The sequence below is a fragment of the Lepidochelys kempii genome, chromosome 14 (assembly GCF_965140265.1).
Source record: "Lepidochelys kempii isolate rLepKem1 chromosome 14, rLepKem1.hap2, whole genome shotgun sequence".
NCBI lineage: Eukaryota > Metazoa > Chordata > Testudines > Cheloniidae > Lepidochelys > Lepidochelys kempii.
Genome location: NC_133269.1, coordinates 6,474,622 through 6,495,763, shown reverse-complemented (window position 1 = coordinate 6,495,763; position 21,142 = coordinate 6,474,622). Strand labels below are relative to the sequence as shown.

The 21,142-nt window shown below is 48.1% G+C and overlaps 1 protein-coding gene across 3 annotated transcripts in view; it reads right to left on the bottom strand.

Moving 5' to 3' along the window:
- FAM20A (FAM20A golgi associated secretory pathway pseudokinase) overlaps positions 1-15,404 on the bottom strand; it is a 42,430-nt gene extending 27,026 nt beyond the window's left edge. For all 3 annotated transcript variants that reach the window (XM_073312020.1, XM_073312021.1, XM_073312022.1), the window contains exon 1: positions 14,765-15,404. In XM_073312020.1, coding sequence (XP_073168121.1) covers positions 14,765-15,093 — 329 coding nt within the window. In that variant the 5' untranslated portion in view covers positions 15,094-15,404. The remainder of the gene's footprint in view (positions 1-14,764) is intronic.
- Positions 15,405-21,142: the final 5,738 nt, after the last annotated feature.

Sequence of the window (21,142 nt, the reverse complement as noted above, 5' to 3'; positions counted from 1 at the left end):
ACATACGGGACCAAACCCCAGCCTGGCTGGTCCAGAATTGGGAGAGTGCAAAGGTAGCGTGGGTGCTGGGTTGAATGTAGCTCAGTCAGGTCTCAGGCTCTGACCCTACTACACAATGCTAGGCCTCACCATTTCATGTGGCACGCAGGGGGATTTCAGATGAGTTACACAGAGCTCTGTATGAAACTCTTTGTTCAGGACCAGATCTGTACCTCAGGGCTTGGGTAATTGGTGCTTGTTTTCATGTTGTTTGCATGCTTTTTAAAAGGGTGAGGGAGGCATTTAGGAGACCAAAATAACACAAGACTTGGGCCTTTCATGACGGTGGCCTCCAGGCCAGGACTTAGAGAGACCCTGAGAGGCGATGGTAGGCAGCCCAGGCTAGAGATATCGAGCTAGCTGGAGAGGTAGGGTCCTGTCTGAGTCCAGAAGCCTTAGCGAAGGAATCTTTTTATATTAATTACAATCGAGCCCTGTCTGTTTTTTTTTTCATGGTGTTTAAGATCCTGGCGAGTAGAAAAGTTCATATCAATGTAAAGTGTGAATGCAGTGCTGTAAATGGCTGTGATGATACCAGCTTTCACATGATTTCTGCCCTATAAATGATGACTCTATGAAGCAATTTTTGACAGCACTACATTCGTGTAATGGTATAAAAGACAATTACCGGAACCTGGACCTTCCTTGATAAGTAGAGCGGAGCAGGACTCCTGGGCTCTATAGCAAAACTTCGGGGGATCGGGAGGTGGGTTGCGGGGAAGCGCTACCTTTCATTTGGATTTTGCAAATGTTTGCAACATTTTCAGCTTTGGGCCAATCTTTGCTAAACCGCAGTGAAATTAAGTGGCGAGTGGACTAACTGGAGGGACACTCACCACATATCCTTTGGAGGAGAGAGCACTGGCTGTTCATTCCATTCGCAGCAGCAGAGCCATGGACAGGGAAAGCAGCCTTCCCAGCCCAGTTTGCATTGAATGCCTGGGTAGATCAGTGAAAGAAAGCAGGAGCCTGCAGCTGATAACAAGTGGTTCATTAACAGAGAAGGGGACTGGCTGGGACTGAACACTCTAGAAGAGGAAAGCGCCAAGTTAATCCAGGCCCTTAACAAAACACACACTGTTGGGCAACACAAAAGCTGAAAAGAAAGTTGCCTCTGAGAAGGAGCTTTATTTTCTGGATTCCTGACGTAAGCAAAATTAAAAGCATCGAAGCACTGGAGGTTGAAGGCCGGAGTTGGCAGTGTTCAAACTGGTTGGAACAAAGGACATGCTGTGGGAGAGGAAACCCAGAAGGCTCTTGCTGTACGTGGGTCTGCACTCACAGATCTACAACTGGCAATCACTGTGCACCCCCCACCCCACTCCCCACTCTGCCGTGCCCTGCAGCAGGCAGGCGGTTGTGCACTCAGACTGGATGGCACCTGCAGACCTCAGCCAGGCTGATCCTGACCTGCAGCTCTGGCCGAAGGGAGTGGGGATTAAGGGGATTAAGGATGGGAAGGGACACCAGGAGCTGCTCCTTTCCCCTAAACTGTAACTAAATAATTCACTAGGGGGCCACTGCTGGATACAGATGGTGCAGCAGCATGCAAGGTGGTTGGTGTTTTCCACCGGGCCCTGAGGAATGCTGGAGTAGATGGACCAATGGTCTGGCCTGGCCTGGCAAATTCTCTGCACCACATGCTGCCTTCTTTTATGTGTGCGCATCTCCCAGTAACATCATCACTGCACTGCTCCCCTCCAGCCTTCCCACCCGCCTCAGCGGTGTTATGCCTACATCCTGGAGCAGGATTCAGTTCCGAGTGTCTCAAAGGGACGTCTGTGCGGTTTTCTTGCATGCAATGATCAAAGCCCCACGTGCTCCGTAGCAAGTTGGACTGACATTCTGCCGCAACTGGTGGAGATTCACCCTGGGAATAAATGTGAACAGTCCCCGGGCCCCTCAATCCAGCACGTTAGAAGAGTCGAATAAAGAGGAAACTTTAAATCAGGGCATGCAGAGCCGCTTGGAACGGGGCTGGGACCTGCAATGCTGCTTTGGGAGGTGGTTGATGATAGTATGGGGCTCACTCCTTCCCTGCCTCCCTCCAACGGTCACAAGGTCGCAGACGACAGGAGTTTGGAGGTTTCTGGAGCACACAACCGTGGCACTGAACAGACAAGGGGACCCATGGTGAATGCTGGCATTGACCACCGGTTAGGCACCGCACAATGGAAGCCATTTGCAGAGCATAATAACAACTTTATTGAACCCACAAACTTACAGGCAGTGCCGCATATTCCTATGTGCTAGCAGATGAGATTTTTTTTCCATTAACCAACTTCAGTTATACAGACGTCTCTCTTTTCGAGAGCAGTCCTGCAACACCCTCTGCCGAGGCGGGGCCAGAAGTTCATCAGTGTTTGGGCTGAGCCGACTTCCTACCTGTGACATAAACTAAATGGATAAAATGCTTCACCTTGGTTGCATTGCGGAACCAATGGACAGAGCACACCTAGTATCAAAAGCTCCTTTCCAGAAACTGGCTGGGCTGAGCCCAAATGTACATCCCCTTTGCCGTTTAGTGCCCCAGGAGGGAGGTGGCTGTGAGTGAATTCAGCCTGAGCATGTTCTCAGAATGCTTCCCATCTTTATGAGAACCATATTTTATTTCAAAGTGACTAAGGAATAATCAATACCCACTCCCCCAAAAGAATAAGAGACAAAGCTAAGTCAAACAAGGGCAAGTGACTGCCTGGCCAGCACGGATTCGCTCCCGGCTGGGTAATAAATAAACGTCATAACCAAAGGCAAACTACAAACATTTCTTCACAGCAAACAAAATAAGCTGCAAAGCGAAGTGGGTAGACTTATTACCAAATAGTAGGAGCTGTGCCCCAGGTTAGAAGGCAGCAGAGTAATGGGAGTGTTGCTGTAAGCAGCCAGCATTTAGTGTTATGGGCTTTTGTTGGTGATGTAGAGTGTCATCAAATCACCTACGTGATCTGATTGTGTTTAATGTTCCCACAATGCACTTGCTCCAGGAACATCCATCTTAGTTTCAAAATTCTAATATATTCCTGACACGTTGCCCAGCTTTTAAAAATGTAATCTCTCTGCTTAGCACAATAGAGATTTGCATTGCTCCAGAATCTATGCAGATTATTTATAGTCCCTATATAGACCCTACATCTCAGACATGCACATATCTGCCATAACAGCTAAATTGGTGTTCACTCTGAGCATCTAACTTCCAGCCTACTGTTATTGTTAAGGTGCTGATATAACAAGATAGTGTCTTGGTTGAGATTAGTCCCAAAGCAAATTCCAAATCAATATCCATTCACAGGAACGGCAGCATAACCTGATAATGCTTAAATACTTTTTACTTAGTTACCCTCAACTTTATTTCTCCAGCTTTTGTTGTGAATAAGTACAGCAACCTCACTGCCTTGAGCTCCCGGTTTGCTCAGCCATGTAAACGTGCTATGGAAAGATATTAACAAGCACGGCTCCTAGTTTGTTCTACACAATCACAACACTGCAGGCTGTTTGCAAAGGGTAAGGGCCAGGCGCTTCAGTGGTAAAAACTAAATGGTGCTCAAGCATTTCCAAGGCTCCTCTTCACGCCTTGACTTCAGTGGGCACTGGAGATGCTCAACACCCCTGAAAATCAGGTCTTAGATGTCTCAAACTGGGCATTGTAGTAAGATGAGGCCCTGAAAACATAAACTCTTGTATCAGAGGCCCAGTCTGAGGCCTGAAGCCTGAACCAAAGTACTTCCAGGCATTGCTAAGCAAAGGCTGGGCTGTGAGCTAGAGGCAGGCCCCAATCACAGAAGTTGGCAGGAAGAAGAACTTGCGCCAAGATGGCATCAGAACACTCCACAGAGATAACAAGGAACAGGCAGGTGCATCTTAAAGACAGGGTCAAAAGGACAACATGATGGATAGATTCGTTTGAACCAACATGTAACAGGGGAGAAACAGCACCCTAATGAGTAAAGGGGCTGCACCTCAATACATCAGGAGGGATGAGTAATCTGTTCTTCACCTGTAGAAGACTAGGTCTGGAAGGGCACATTGTCGTCCAGCCTAAGGGGCAGTGGAGTGTCCCGCCCCTGGCTGAGCTGTGTCCATTGCCGGGGGCACATATTCGTAGTATGCCCTGTAGAGTCTATAGGAAACTATTCCTGTGCTTCGTTTGACAATAAACCTGGCCGGGTGCCTTTGTACATTATTGGAGTCTGTGGTCTTTGGGGGTTCTCTCGGGGTCTGCTGTGTCAGCGATCTGCGCAGAGCTGGGGCAGCACACAGAGGGAACACGCACGCAGCCGACTGTTATCATCATCGAACAAGAGAAGAGCACCACACCGGTAGCTACTGACAACAGGCATCACATAATGGAGGTATCCAAATTACAGACCACTTATGAAAATATAGGTTTAACTGACAAGCCCGAGGGCAGCAGTGGAGAATTCAGGACTCTCAAAAACTAGCTCTGCTAAGTAAATATTTATTGACATCGCTACAGTATAGTCCACTGACCTGCATGGCTCTGGACTAGTCTGTTAACTTGCACAGAAAATGCTTCAGGCTGCTTCTCTATGCTAATCAGTTTCTGCCACGTTCATCCTCGTGATATCTGAGCACCTTCCAATAAGGCACTGAGCGATGTGACTAGCATATGCCAGGTATTGTTTGCCACTGGAAAAAAATAAAGAAGGTCTCACCAGCACAGTAACAAGTTTCCAGTCTGAAGAGTACTATGCTGTGCCGTGGTCTCTGAGAATCTTTTTCTACTTAAGATAAGTATCTGGCCCTCATTACCATGGTCTCTGGAGTCTGGCAGTCTTTCCCAGTGTGATAGGAAAGTGGCAGGATCACCAGTTTATAAAGGGGAAACTGAAGCACAGAGTGCCTCGGGCTCAGATTTCTAAAGGTATTTAGGTGTTGCTGTGCTCAGCATTGCAAGGCCTAACTCATTTAGGAACCTAAATCTCCTTTTCAAAAGGGATTTAGGTTTTTCAGTGCCAAAATCCCATCAAATGTCAATAGGATTTAGGCTCCTAAGTGCTAAAGCTCTTTTGCAAATGAGCTTTAGCATCCTAAATCAGTTACGCCTTGAAACACCTAAATACCTTCAGAAATCTAGCCTAAGTGACTTGGCCACACAGAAAGTCTGTGGTGGCGCAGGACTTGACCCCAGGTGTCACAAGTCTTATGCTAATGCCCGAACCACTGGACAAGATTTCCTCTCATGTCTGTTTTCTGTTCTTTAAACTTGAGATCTAGCTCTGGTTTACACCAATAGTCGCACCAATTGCCCCGAGCTTCTTTCTCATCCGCTCTGAGCTCAGTGTTCTGCCCGTGCTGTCTTCATCATATTTTCTCATCTATTCTACTGACACATGTGGTCAGACTCCAGCGTTGCTCACATCAGCGTAAATCCAAGTAACTCCACTGACTTCAACGAAGTTAAATTCTGGAATGAATGAGGTCAGAATCAAACCATGTCTCTCACATGTGTTTATCCGGAGGAAGTGAGTCTGATTTTCCGCTGCAATGCAATGCGGAAGCTCCGTTGTTACATCAGTGTAATGCTGAAGTAATGAAGTGGAGAATCAGGCCTAGTACAGGGATGAGGGCAGAACATAGGCCACAACTATGTACATACTGAGCTATGCGTTTACAAGAAGTGATAGACAATGACATGGAGTGGTAACCAGATGCAGCTCAAAGGAGAAAGACTGGAAACACTGGGAGTTCCTTTTATTTCAGTTCACCAGAGAACAATGTCAGCCTTGGTGTTATAGGCGACATGCTCTGTGACCTTCAGCACAGTGTCTGACTGTGCACAAGGAACAACATAGTCCCCCCAAAGCCTCTGCAGCAGAACTTGGTGGTTGAAAGTTAATAAACTGCTTTACAAGTAAACCAGAGCAGAAATATGTTGATCTCTGCTGAAGTCCAACAGCAAAGTGATCACTTGTACAAGAGCCTCAAGAGCCAGCTACACACTGCACATCCTGGCGTTTACATGGGCGCTCCGTGAAGTGTCTTTTATACCAGCAGCGTCCAAAGCTGCAGGAAAAGCAGATTCAGCCTCTTTTCACCCCAAAACGTTTCTCAACAAAAGAAAATGCATTGAGTATCCACCAAGAGGAAGAAAATAGGATCCTTTCCTCATCCCCTAATCAACACGTCACTTACACTAATGTTTTGCTGTGGTTTGTTACATGATCAAGGTTGTTCACATGTGGCTAGGTGTCCATCTCAGACAGAATTCGGGGGAAGCAATCTGTGCATGGCACATTTCTCTATGACCCCCTTCCCTCCCTTGTTTGCTACCCACTCCCTAAACATCGTGGATGAGATCTTCAGCTGGTATAAAATGGTGTTATTCCATTGACTTCAATGGGACTACACCCGCTGATGGTCCCCTGTTTTCATAGCTTGCTTTTCCTCACTCTGGAAAGATCTCAGCCATTCAAAGAGATAATGGACTGGGGATCTATTCAGTCAACCGGATGATTTACAAAGAGTGTCCGTTACCGGCTCTTTGTAACTTCTACACAGAGAGTACCACAGGTGCCCTGCCTCCAAGACCAGACCTCAGGCATGGGAGGCTGTGGAGAGGCACGCAAGGGCTGGAGGCTTTCTGGAAGGCAAAAGTTTTTAAAGGAGCGATTTGAAGAGGGTGCTTGGGGGACAAGGACTGGGGAGTTGGTAGCGAGACTAGGGTACAGCATGAACGTGTGAGGACTGTCCTTTGGTTCTGTGTTTGTACAGTGCCTAGTGCAACGGGATCCCGGTCCATGCCTAGGGCTCCGAGGTGCTGTGGTAATACACATGATGAATAATAATAAGCCAAGCGTGAGATGGGGACGTGTCAGAGCAGTATGGAGATGTGGGCGGGGAAGACATCGGAAGGGAGAGGTGGAGTAGAAGGAAACAAGTGCAGAGAGAGAGACATAGTTGAGATTATGCAGGGCCTGGAAGGATAAGGATAAGGCGCCCGAGTATGAAACAGCAAAAGGCCAGAGCCGGTGAAGGGAGCCAAGCACTAACTCTTGTTTTCTGCAGCTCTCCCCTGGAGCTCAGACACCAGCTTCTAGCATTGCCCAGGGCCCACACTCACAAGGCATAACTGCCTGAAGTGAACTTGTGCTGAGACAACAGTGATGTCAATGCACAGGGGAAGGCCGATATTACCCAAAGCACTGTGGGAGTGAGAGGTGCCCCGCTACAACGTCATTGACCAAGGGGCTCAAAGTCAGCATTGACCTATACCTCCAGCAGAACTATGCCATTCAATGCCACATGTTGCCATCAGGGGGACTGCACAAGAGGAAAGGCTGTGTTGCTTCTCACCCAACTGGTGACATCTCCTGGTATCTAATGCACTGCACACCATGCAGGAATTTAAAACACAGGATAAGGATAAGGCTTACTGTAAGCCTAGAACAAAAAGTGAAAGAAATGAAAGCTCCACTAGGTGATCTAATCCAGTGCTACTCAAAGTGGTGGTCCGTGGACCGCTGCTGGTCCGCGAGCCATCGGCTGCCGGTCTGTGTGCACATCGGGAAAAAAATTTGCCGGTCCCCCACATCAGAAAGCTTGAGAAGCACTGATCTAATCCATCCCTCTGCCAACACAAGACTCTCCCCTACAGGGTATTTTCTACTCCTTTGTCCTGTCTAATTTTATGTCTCAGACCTATGTAGGCGCTTATATGGTCCTCAGTACTGTTGTATATGAGTGTGATTCAGTGGGACTTCTACTGCCTGAGAGATTATTCCAGTGTCTAATGTATGCACTAACATCCAGAGACTTACAGATGTCTGCACGTAAAAGCAGAGTTGACTGGAAAACACACTCAAAAAAAACCTCCACGAATCTTTGTTTCCATTTTTCATCAACATTGAAATGTTCTGATCAACTCTGACTGCAAGTTAGGGGGCAACACAACCCCAGTATGATTGATCTGATCTGCAAACAGGAAGGGCTTCTTTAAGAAGATGGCATCTTTTGAAACATCATTCAAACCACCTAGCTCAAAGCACATTGTCGTGGCGCTTATGAAAGAATCTGGGATTGGGCAGCAAGCTACCCTGAAAAGCAAGCAAGAGATAGTATTTGCACAAAGAGACTGGGCTTGAAATGTTCAAGAATGCTGAAGGCCCAGATTTTTAAAGGTACGTAGAGGTTTCTGCACTCAGCATTGTAATGCCTACCTGCTTTAGGTGCCTACATCTCACTTCCAAAAGTAATGGACGCACTTAGGAATCTAAATAACATCTACTGTCAATGGGATTTTGGCTCCTAAATGCCTAAATCCCTTTTGAAAATGAGATTTAGTCTCCTAAGTCAGTTTGGTGCTGCAACATTGAATCTAAATGCCTAAATTAAATTAGTTAATGCCTAAATACCTTTAAAAATTGGAGCCTGTGTTTTCAGTTATCTAGTTAGTCGCTTTAAAAAATTGATGCCCTGCATGGAGGGATAGCTCAGTGGTTTGAGCTTTGGCCTGCTAAACCCAGGGTTGTGAGTTCAATCCTTGAGGGGGCCGTTTAGGGATCTGGGGCAAAAATTGGGGATTGGTCCTGCTTTGAGCAGGGGGTTGGACTAGATGATCTCCTGAGGTCCCTTCCAACCCTGAGATTCTATGATCCTGTCTATGACTTCTACAGATTCAGGTGTTTGCTTATTTTTGATTTGTTCCCCTCCTCCCTTGGTTTTACACCTAATGAACACTGAATGGTTTTATTTATATGGTATGTCCATCTTGTGCATGTATTTATATATGTTTTCTTTTGTTATGTGTTTACATTTTATATAAAAACAATAAAGTAAAAAATCTGAGCCTAAATGATTTAGGACCCTAAGTTCCTTTGTCAAAAGTGATTTAGTGGGATTGTCAAATGTGCTTAAATGAGTTAGGTGTCTAAGTGCCATTGGTTTTCAATAGGAGTTAGGTGTCTAACCGATTTAAGTACTTCTCTGTTCTCACTCTTAGGCATGTCCTCAAACGTATTTAAGTGCCTAACTCCCATTGAAATCAACAGGTGCTTAAATAACTTTGAGGATTCGGGCCTTAGGAGCCTAAATCTTATTGAAAATTAATGGGACTTCAGTACTGAAGTGCCTAAATCACTTTTGAAAATGGGACTAAGGCTCTAAAATTGTATAGGCACTTTTGAAAAATCTCACCCTATGTGTGCAAGCCAAGTGCATTTGTCAAAGGTAGCAAGCCCAGGCGAGTCCATAGTGTTGGAGGTGACAGGACTGGAGTGAATACCTGGGTCATCTGTTATTCTGAGCTTCTGTAACTGTGGTTCTGTGGACCCATGTGATCACTTATGCAGCAGGAGACTGTGTTAGCAATGGCAATGTAGGCCTGAAAACTACCCGAGGCCCGGGGGCTGGCCTGACTAGATTAGGTGAGGGAGATTGCACAGGAGCTAAGAAACTCTCAGACTCTGCCACTCAAAGGCGGGGCTATAAACTGTCATTCTGGGAGTGATCTTGGACCCAATTCAGCATGACTCCCATTGATCTACAGATAACAAATGCTTTTGTGAATCTAATCTCTGGCCCAGGGCCAGTTAGTTACAACAAACTGGTTGTTGTAATGTGAAGGAGTGGGACTATGTCTGTACAACTGATGAATTCTGTGTGAGGTTATGAACCCCATAGGTCTGGGTCAGGCTGCACACTCCACTGTGAATGGGCAGCCTCTTGCCTTCTCTATGGTCTGTTTGCCTCCAGGATGGGTTGAAAATTCCAGACTGGTGGCAAAAGAACAACCATAGAGGGGATTTGGCTCTTAAGTACCCAATTGTTGGAAATCAGTTCACGCTTGACAAAGGACTGGTCCCTGTCCAGAAGAACTGGTTTAGCAGGGGCTAAGTCACCTTGGCAACAAAGTCACCTGGGAGGGGTTTGTGTTCAGATGGGGAACCTGGCAAGGATGTCACCTGACATGGGAGGGTAGGGGGCTGAAGATTTTACAAGGGTAGAGGCTGATCTGCTAACTTCGGGGGGGTGGGGGGGCATATTCTCCAGTCCAGGAGGGAGAGGTTAACCTGATATGGGCAGGACCCTCCTGCCCTATTCCTGATCCCAGATGGTCCCAAGGACTCTGGCAAATCCAAAAGACCCAGACTCCAGCTTAAAGAGTGGTGAGGAAACTGAGGCAGGGCCATGCGTTTAGTGTTTATAGTTTTGTACGATCCATACTCTTCTGTGCTTTAAATATAAAAGAGCATAAAGGTGTTAGATTGGGCAAAGCGTGTGTGTGTGTGTTGACTGCTTCACAAGTACTGCTTGCCCCTGAGAGAGTTAAACAGTAAACCAGAAGCTTTGCACCTTTGGGGTGGAGGTCTGGAAGAGGGGGTGTGTTTAAGTACTGGGGAGTCTGAAGGATCAGTGCTGCACCCAGAGGGGCTAGGTAGCTGGAGAGCGAGTTCCAACACCCTGAGAGTGCATGTAAGGACCCCGAGAATGAGGCAGTAGCTAGACTCCATTCAAGCTCCAGGAGCTTGAAACACCCCATGGAACCAGAGTGCAAAGGTTTGGATTTCCCTCACAGCAGACTTAGCGGGTGGAAGGAAGTGGTGCTTGCTAGGATCTATGTAGTAGTGTGTGGAGATTTTTAAAACACTTTGCAAGGGTTTATGCTTTTGCTCTTAAAGTGTAAAGTAGGAGCAGGTCTGGTAGTTTATCTTGGGTATAAATTAGATAGCAAGCATGAATTATGAGCAGCTCAGGAAAGAGCAGCTTCAGAGCCTGTGTATCTCCAGCCCAGGACCTGTTAATGAGGCTGAACTGGGTGTTGGTTTCGTGATAAGGATAACCATTCACTGAGCATTAGCTAAAGGCAATTGACCCCCTTTCTCATGTGATCTTCTTTGATCTGAACATCTTAGGACTGGTAGCATGACATAGAATAAGCTGCATCTCTAGAGGGAACATCAAGAACGATTTTCACTCTCCAGCTGAGTGGTTCCCATTTACGCCATATGACTGGCGTTCTCCAGAATACAAGGTCCCCCCTAGCCGCTGCCAGAAACTGGTCTCCTGCCCCACGAGAAATTTTGAGACTTTGAAATTTTTTCTCATCCTTAAGCAGGCCCCCATATTGAAAGCTCAACATTTTCCATGAACTTATAGTCTGAAAGAAAATCCCCTTGGGCCACTCAAAGCTTATGCTCAAATAAATTGGTTAGTCTCTAAGGTGCCACAAGTCCTCCTTTTCTTTTTTCAAAGCATTTTGTCTCAATTTTGACTTTTCAACATTTTTAACTTTTATATTTTAGTATAAATAAACTCAAATTTCAAACAGAAAAGTCATTTCCAACAAGAAAACAAAATGTTTCATTTTCCAAATGTTTCAAACCAGGGCATTTTAACCATTTCAAAACTTTTCTCCCCAAGAATGTTCCAGATTTTGTAGTTTTGGCAAACCTGCCCCTTTCGTGGGAGCCGTTTCAGTGGCGATGAATCAGCATTTTCCAGCGTAAAAATGGTTTGTTAGAAAATTCCCCACCAGCTCGCCTCACGCGCTAACTCAACTCCTTCCCTGTACTTTCTCCTTCCCCAACTCCTCGCTCTTCCTGCCCACACCCCCTCTTTCCTCTCTTCCTCCTCACAAACTGCTGTACACAGCACGCAGTGTACACGGCTGCCAGTTTACTCCCCCTGCCTTTCTCTCCACAACTGTCACTTCTGAAAGCCTGCCCGGATGTGTTGCTGCAATTCCTTTCCAGCGAGGGCCAGGCTTTCTTGCCGTGACAGCAAGTGGGTGGACAGAGGGGGAGGGCAGTAGCTTCCAATGGTCCAGAAAAATTGCGGGCCACAGGAAAATGGTTGGGGCTGCAGTGATAACAAAGAGGTGGCTTCCTCAGTCTTCTGAGACGGGACCCAGAGTGTAGCATGGAGGAACACAGCATGAGAGAAAAGGTGTGTTGATGCAGCGTCGCATGGTGTATTGTCATAGACCATGGCAAGGGGCACTATTACAGGCAAATGTGCCATGCAAGGACAAAAGGACAAATTCAGCGCCAACATATGTGGGCACTTCGCCGATTAGCTTCCCTGGGACTTGCACCCGCTGGGGCTGGAATTGGGCCCAGAGTATCTCGGAGGGAGGGAGCGTAGTCTAATGGTTAGAACAGGGGAGTGCTTCTCGAGAAGTATCAGCAGTGAGCACACCAGGCGTTATTCCCCGCTCTGCCACTGACATGGTCACTTCGCCTCTGAGCGCCTCAGTTTGCCTGTGTGTAAACTGAGCAGAAGGAACATGCAAAGGGAAGCGGGAGGCATTGTTAACTAACGTCTCTGAAGCGCTTTGAGATCCTTTGGGAAAAGGCTCCGTGGGAGCAGGCTCATCACACAGTTCGGATTCTGCTCAAGCACCATTTAATTTTGTTTTCCGTATTCATCTCTGGAGTCAAGTTTGTGTAGCACCCTGTTATTTTTATTTGATGCTGTTTAAACAACAACTCAGAAGGGTGAAAAGGGCACCTCTCTACTACTATCGAGGAGCGCTACAAGCCTTCATACCTTTGCTCTCTGCTGCTGGATATTGTTATAACAATGCAACTGGGCTCCACTCCCACTGAAGTCAATGGGTCTGTTGCCATTGACTCCAGCGGGGACAGCAGGATCGGGCCCTTATGATAAGTGACGGGCTTGTTTAATTCTACTATTACATCCCAGTGGTTATATAGACGTACAGTTTGCAGTGCTGAGCCAGAGCAAGGTCACAAGCTCCCATTGATCTTCTGGATCCAAGATCATTGCTTGTTAAAAAAAAAAAAAATGTACGAAATTGTGACACGTAAGCGGCACGGTTTAGAGCACATGCTCAAAACAGAGAGGCAGGCAGGTCTGTGAGGATGATTTTGGCTGCAGTGCCAACATACGTCCGGTAGAAAAGTCAAGCAGAAAAAGTGACCCCTGTGGTTTAAAGGTTGCAGGTAAGTAGCTAAACAAGCACAATCACTGCATTTACAAAGGTTATCTTCTCAGCACACTTTGGCACACAGCCTCCCTCTGACACAATTTGTTTTGTATGCTGGCTGTTTTTTTTAGAAGAGGCAATTACCTATTTTCCTTGCGAGGGCCCTCTCCGGATCCCTGCTCCACCTACTCTGTCCTAGAGACATAAAAGGGAATTCATAGAACTAGGCGCTGTCCCAGCCACAGTCGTCGTCATTTCAATTGTCCTGCTTGCTAAGGATGAAGCTGCAGTGTGACTGTTGCTCTGTGGGACTGTTGATGGGCTAGGAGGGTGGGGCAGGTCTTCTGGGAGTCAGGAAACCTGGGTCAGAGCCTTCCCTGCTTTGCCACAGACTGGCCTGTCTGGTCTTGGGCAAGATATTTACAACTTGGTTTCCAAAGGCCTTGAGCACCCCACAGTTAGTGGGAGCCAGAGGCATTCAGCACCTTTCAAAAATCAGCCCTTTGCTGGGCTTCTGCAATGCCCTCTGCAAAACAGGGATGGTGATAATAAAACTCATCTCCTCCAGCCCAGCTGTGTTGAGAGGCTGCATGAATGGGCCAGCTCACCCCTCCCAGGGAGCTAGGGGAAAGGAAGCCCGGGGGAGTTTTCCTGTAAATTTGGAGGCTCCTCCTACTCCCAACCTTATGGATCACAGGAATCTGTGAGAGGGGAACCCTTTTCAACCTAGGGCCGCATCCAGGCCTCTCCTCCGTCATGGACTGTCCATGCAGCCTGATTCCTCCGTCCTGCCCTGGAATCTTTCCCCACAGTTCCTGCTCTGGAGGATCCCTAGAGGAGGGGCTGTTCACTTCTGGCCCACACTCCGGCTGCTGGCTAGGTGTTTTCTGGTGGGTATACAGCAACAGTGTCAGTCAAGGCACCCAGCACCAGTGTGGCTGTACTTCTGGTGTGGCAGATCCCAGGGCCAGTTCCCCACTGCCAACCTTTGATAGGGGCCATTACAGGCCTTGGGGCCTCATGCGGTATGGACCGCAATCCCAGCCTATAAATCAAAAGCCCTGAAAATGAGTTAACTTGTCTAGTAGATTCAGCCCAGCCTCACTCACCACGGACAGTGCTTGGTTGTCACCCACCTGCCCAAGTAAGCCTGGGCCAGCGCTGTGTTTTGCCTCAAGAGATCAGACCAGAGAAGTTAGAGAAGAGCCACCCAGATCGAGTGGGATGATCTCACAGGCTGCCTGGAGAAAGGAAAGCCTGGGACAGGCCCTCGGAACAAAGCTGGAGAATGGTCCTGCAGGAAACCACCCAGCCCCTATCACAGAGAACAGTGAGGCCAGCTGTGCAATGGGCCGGGGGAGGTCTCCGTCTGGCCTCTGACACTTCTCTGCCTAAGCGGAGGGCGAACATGGGTCTGCAGTGAAGATGGGGCATCCCGCAGAGACAGTCAATGGGGACAGGGTGGCAGGGACTGAGGGAGCTGAGAAGCCTGGAGAACTGGAGAGACCAACCGGAGAGCAAAGCAGATGCCCCCGGGAAGCAAGACACACAGTGTATGTGTGTGTGTGTGTGGGGGCCCTAGCTCCACGGGCAGGGAATGGGGGCCGGGTGGGTATCCGGGGTATGGGGTGGGCAGGGGCACCCGCGCTCCCGCGGGGCTGGGGAGAAGCAGCAGCCTGGCACGGGGGGGGGGGTGGGCAGGAACCCGGCATGGGGACACCCAGGGTTGGGGAGGGGAGGAGGCGGCTGTCCCCGGGGGGTGTCCGGGACGAGCTAGGAGCCTGCCCCCGGCGGGGAGGGGACCCGGGCGGGACGCACCTGTTCCAGCGGACCATCTTCCGGCGGTAGTAGCGCACCGCCTCCTGCCGGCTGAGCAGCGTCTCCTCCGGCCCCCGCGGCGGCTGCTCCGGGGCGCGGTAGAGCGGGTGAGCGAAGAGCCGCCGCAGCTTGGAGCCCCGGGCGCTCGGGGAGGCGGCCGCCGGCGAAGGGGGCAGCGCGGGGCGCGGCGCCCGGAGGCAGGGGCAGCCCGGCGCGGCCCCCGCAAGCTGCCGCCGCACTTCGGGCCAGAGGTGGAAGTAGAGGTCGGCGCTGAGCAGCGCCCCGAGCAGCAGCAGGATGAGCGGCCGGTCCCGCCGGATCCAGGGCATGGCCCGCGCGGCGCAGCGGGGCCGGGGGAGCCCCGCCAGGGATCGGGCTCGGGCGCCGGGGCAGGGGGCTAGTGGCGGAGGCGCTCCCCGAGGGGCAGGGCTGGGAGCGGGGCAGCCCGCCGCAGGGCGGCTCCGGGCTGGCGGCTCGGCGGCAGCAGGTGAGCGCCCGGCGAGCGTCTCTGGTTCACACCCGGACCCGCCGCCGCCAGCCGGAGCGCGGGAGCCCAGCCCGCTGCCGGAGCCGCTGGGAGAGCTGCCGCGCAGCCCGCACCTTGCCAGACCTCCCCCGACCCAGCCACCCCCGGGCAGCGGTGCCCGGAGCGCGTGTGGCGCCGCTCCAGGGGGAGGTATTAGGCGCTAACCACCCCCTCCACCCAGCCCTGATCACCTGCCAGCTCCCCCCTCCATTGCAGCAGCCCGGACTCGCCCATCCCGAGCGCCCACTGAAGCCCGAACCCCGCCGTGGGATGCTGCGGAAATGCCCTGGAGCCGGGTGCGCGTCAGGCCCTTGGGGCTCTCCAGGGGTCTGGGCGCAGAGGGATGGACCCCTCTCCTGGCCTGTGTTCGTACAGGAGTAGGAGCTGGCCTCCAGGCACTGCCTTTCATCCCTGAGCTGCCAAGGATGGAACTAAGGACACTAGCTCCTGCAGCCCCAGCTGCAGTGGTCACTGCATTTCCCTTCTCAGGTCCTGGTTTCCTTTGCCCATCAACCCTGGCAGGGTTTCTACACCCCACAGTCTATAGGAATCATTTCATCTTTCACCAAAAGGCAGCCACCGCTGAGGCGGGAGTGGGTAGCTGATTAAGGTGCTGCATGCGTCAAAGACTTAAGCACCCTCTGGAAGTTAAGCTTCATCCTAGTTACTCCCGATTTTGGCCCTGATTCAGAAAAGCACATAACCCTTTATTTAAGGGGACGTGTTTCAATGGCGCTGCAACAGGTGCTTATGGGTAATCACATGCTTAGGCGCCCTTCCTGACTAGGGATTGTTTTTTGGGCCAGGCCCTTACACTGGAGTAGGTGAGGTCAGGGAATCAGAGTCAGGACATTCAGCTGAAGCTGCAGGTGGAATTTAGGTAAGCAGGATGAAATGGCCACACTTACTGCTCAGAATGTAGGTTTGGGGTTATTTTAAAGGATTTTGCTATAAATCTAAATTCAAACCCTTCAATAAACCAAACAAGTTGTTGGTTGGATTTAACTTTACCTCTGCAGCCTGCAGAAGCCAGATGGCAATTGAGAAGAGCAGAGTGCCTGTCCCCATACTGCTAAATGAGAAGGAGGGGTCCCTGCTGGAACCTGGCTGGGGACCCCAGTATGGTTGAGAATCACCTTACTTAACCCTGAGCCCACAGCAGTGAAATAGAGGAGGGACTGAATATAAACAAAAGGGCGAGTGACAAGGCTGAGCTAGTTTCATCGTTCCAGCTGAGTGAACAAAAAATTAACAGCAGAAAGGGTGAAAGGAAAATTCTATTTTTTTAAGCAAACTGACAAGTTTTATTTTTCACAAAGCTGAGGGATTTTTGTTTAATGTGTGCAGTGGCCTGATCCACAGGTGGGAGACACTGTCCTCAATGGAACTAACACTTGAGAATCTGCATCATGATTTTTAACCCCTACTCTACCCTATAGCAGGGAAAAGATACTTTGCAAAGAGGCTGCAGGAATTCTTATCTCAGATTTTCCATGCCTGTGTTTTAGGGTGTTTTGTACCTGAAAGCTCTGATTCTGCACCCTAACCATATATGCTGTCAACACCCAGATGGGGAGGGGGAATGGGGAATCCACCAATGTAGGGGTTATAGTGCAACCTTACATTGCCTTCCTGTGCTGCCCCAGCATTCTGGCAAAGTGGCCCATAGGCAGCCGTTCAAGGCTGGCATAATTTAGAGTAACCCCTTGACTGCTCTAAGTTGTGGCTAGGCTTGGGAATTCAGAGGGGGCAAAGGTGGTTCTGTCTCTTTGCTTCACCTGTACTGCACTGCCTGAGTTGTGTTACTCAGGTGGTGCATCACCAAACTAGGGCTGGGAGGAGGCCAACATTTCAAAATTAGGAGGCCAGATTCTGATCTCAGTGACACTGGTGTAACTCCACCGACTTTGATAGAGTTACTGAGGCTCTACACCAGTGTTATAGCTGTCAGAGTCCACCCCACACACTGTACATGGAATGAAAATGCAGCCCCATGCCTCCCCTCCCTTTTATCCCAATAAAAACACCCTTTATTTTTAGGCAGGTAGAGGAGGAAATTCTGGTCCTTTCTATTTTTTCCTTCTAAGCTTCTGGGAAGATTTATACTCAAGACGTGTGCCCTGATTTATCCTGACACCTGTATTTCCCAACTACTCCATCAAACGTGAACCATTCATACAGTTACCAGAACGTAGAGGCCCATCTGTCCCCCAACATGCTTGGGGAGACACACAACCCTCAGTCTCCTATGCAGCATAGAGCATTTTCTCCTTTGGAAACAGGCATAAGTGAAATGCAAAAATCTTCCATTTCTCCTCTCTTCTCTTGTTCTTTGGAAGATCTGGGCCATTTTACACTCTTTCCAAAGAAGAGATCCTTTACTCTGCACTCTCTTTTATTCACGATCTAAAGAGATTCGAGTTATTTGAAGAGGATTTGCTTTAAAGTTCCGTGATTATCAGATATTTTTTCTAGAATTCAGCATTTTCTTCAGGAAAATCTGTATATAGATTTTGAAGAATTCTGACAAGCAAGGGCACCAACTATGAGTGAAATTAGTTCTCATGAACTAATTAGTTCTTGTGAAAATAAGGGTTTGCTAATGCTAGTCACAGTGCAGGTAAAGGCTATACCATCTAGTGGCACTGACAAAACAACTTGTGTGTGATCTGCCACAATCCTGGTTCTCTTACACTGAGACCAAGTATCAGAGCGGTAGCCATGTTAGCCTTATCGATTAGTCTCCATGCATCTGAGGAAGTGGGTTTTTTACCCACGAAAGCTTATGCCCAAATAAATCTGTTAGTCTTTAAGGGGCCACTGGACTCCTCATTATTTTTACACTGAGACGGTCAGCTGGGCCTGAGCATGCAGCAGCCTTGGGCCCTCTTGGGAGTAAGATGAAACCATTAAACTTGGTTTCACTTATGATCTAAACCAGATTTAACCCCAGGTAACCACAGGCACAATAGTTGGGTTTTCATCTATATTTTAAAGGTTGTCAGTCACTGCTGCTGCCCTGGCATTTGTGTCTTGCCATGCTAAATTAACACTTGCAGAGTGATTGACTCAGAGGGGGCCCTGCTTTCGAAGGTGTTGGTTTAGGGTCTGCTTCAAAGCTTGCTGCCATCAAGGGAAAGACTCATTGACTTCAGTGAGCTTTGGATCAGGCCTTTAGTGTATTTAAAGGAGAGAGAACCTGGCAGTGGCATAGAAGATCTTGATTTATATTTTCTAGATCATAAGGACAGTCTATGATGGGGGCAGGGGTACATTATGGAGGGTTCTCTAGCTCTAGATAAATTAAAAGGGAACCACGGAGGCAGAGTAGAGCGATAGTAGCTGTAAAACAGCAGCTAAAGTAGCCCGCAATGTACAAATCTGTCCAAGTATCGTTGGCTACTCAGAGTGCTCTGGTCATGTGTCTGTCAACATCAGTAGAAGATGAGGGGATCGCCACCTCCCAAGATCAGCCTCTGTGCCAGGTTCTTATTTCCCGAAATTGATTTCATTCTAAGCCAGCTGCAAGTTTCTGCGATTCCTGAGAGGTGTTGTAAAAGGAGGGATTAACCAATCCATTCCAGGACAAGCTGGATTCCAGCAAACCTGAATGAGTCTGAACAGCAAAACGCGGCTCAGGGATTTACGGTATTTAAAAGGCACTTACTGACTCACTCTGACCTAAGGAGCAACTTGTGACTAAATGCCATCCAAATAGCAGAGTTAACACTGGATTCGTTTTTAATTCTCGGTGCTATTGCCCCATTACTAATCTCTCCACGGGCCCAGTGTTACATCTTTTCTCTTTCTTGGCACTAATTCTAAACAATGACATCAGCAGAACATTAGCTAGGGCCATGTCTTTATCTTTTTTATCCTCAACGTGGAGATCGTATTTTTGTAATTAGTCTAATTAAAAATGAACAAAAAGAGTCTCAGTCCCTATTAAGCTGGAGTAAACCCGCACACTGCAGTCTCTCTCAGAGCTTCCTCTGCCATTTAGATATTGCCAGTCACTAAAACACTGGAACAAAAATGACTGTTCATGCTATTGTTCAGAACATTTCAACAATGCACACATAATACTAGCTTTACCTGGATTTTTGCAAACAAAGCCTTTTGTTCAGCATTGTTTGCCTGGTAAGCTGTAAAGACCAATATGTTTAGCATACATCTGCATATGCATTGCCTTAGCAGATGAATGCAAAATAAAAAACAGCAGGCATTAGCTAGCTATAGGTTTTTTACAGCACCCATCACCATAGTATCTAAGCAATTCCTGGGGAAATTAAATCTAGGAAACAAAGTTCCCACTGAATTTTATGGAGTCTCTTTTCCCTTCTCTGTTATACCGGCTCTGGAGAGGTAGTTGCATTCAGGCAGTAGAATGCACAAAAGCTGGTTTTTAACTAAATTTCAATGAGCTTGTCTACTAACTTCGAAGGCCCCACTCCTGCAGACACGTAGGCTTAACTTGAAGCAAATGAATATTCCCGTTGACTTCAGGGTAGCCATTCACATGCTTAAAGTAAAGCATGTGTATAAGTGTCTGCAGGATCAGGCCTTCCTGAGGGTGGAGAGGTTGGGCAAACCTTATGATAATGTTTAACTTGTAAGTGTTTCACCTCTATGTTCCATACCAAACAGTAACACCATACTCAATGGAAGCCGGGGCCACATCTGACAGAGCTTACGAAGGCAAAACTGCCCATCGACTTCAGTGTCGCTATATCTTGGCCCAATCCTACATGCATCCAAGTTAGTGGGAGTTTTGCCATTGACTTTAATGGAATCAGGATCAGGCCCTCCCCTTCTCTCTCATGCGCTGTATTATTCAAAATAGTTCAACATTATCCGAAGACAATGGGAGATTTTCTTAAGTAACTGCCAGGACTGCACGACATGGCTCCCAGGGTGGAAAGCAGAGTTTTATGTCCAACTTTACTTCGGAAAGCACCTAAACACGTGCTTAACTTTAAGCATGCACTTAGGTCACCTTGTCTTCAAGTGAAGCAGTACCTACCATCCTGCCATGTAGAAGTGCTCATAATGGCTGGTCGTGTTCCTAAAATTAAACTGTACAGTCTGATTTGATAGGAAATTGACAGATTTTTACAAAAATCCCAGTATCCCTTAGAATTAGCAGTTAATTGGCCTTATTTCTATTTCAAGACTGAAAAAGAGTCCCCCTGCTGCAGACAACTGCTGTGGGGAAACATCCCCATTCAGACAAAGTCTCTTAACAGCTTTAAAGCCATTGTAAATAACGTCTTGCGCTGAGACGGCCTTTCTTTGGTATTTCAGAGAGCAACTAGCAAGTTATTGCTAAAGTCATAGTAAAAAAACCCTTTCCCTCCCTCTCTCCCCCTGTCCCAGATACATAACTCAAAACAAAATATTTGGGAGCTATAAATATGTAATTTGAATTATTTGATGCACTATCGGTTGAAAAATCAGCTTCCTCAGAGATGGCTCATGTTTGCCAAAATGCAAATGCTTCTGGAACAAATGCACCCAACACACAATTTTTCTTCCTTTTCCTCTTTATTAGGAATGGTATAAAAATTACCCGGGTCTGAGCCAGTAGATTATCAGGTTTGTAAAAAGAAGAAAGAGACCGTAACGATCCCTCTTCTATCTGTCTGCCTCATTCGGACCTGGGATAAAACCCCAGAGCCACCACATCAGCATTATAAAGAAAATATAAAGGGGAAATCAAGGGGCAGAGTTCTGCATTCCCTGTTTAACTATCAATCTATCTAAGCAGGACACACTTTATGGTCAATAAACTTTCTAACAACAAACATCCAGATCAGCTCTCTTTGCTTAATCATCCAAACAAACTGCTAGGA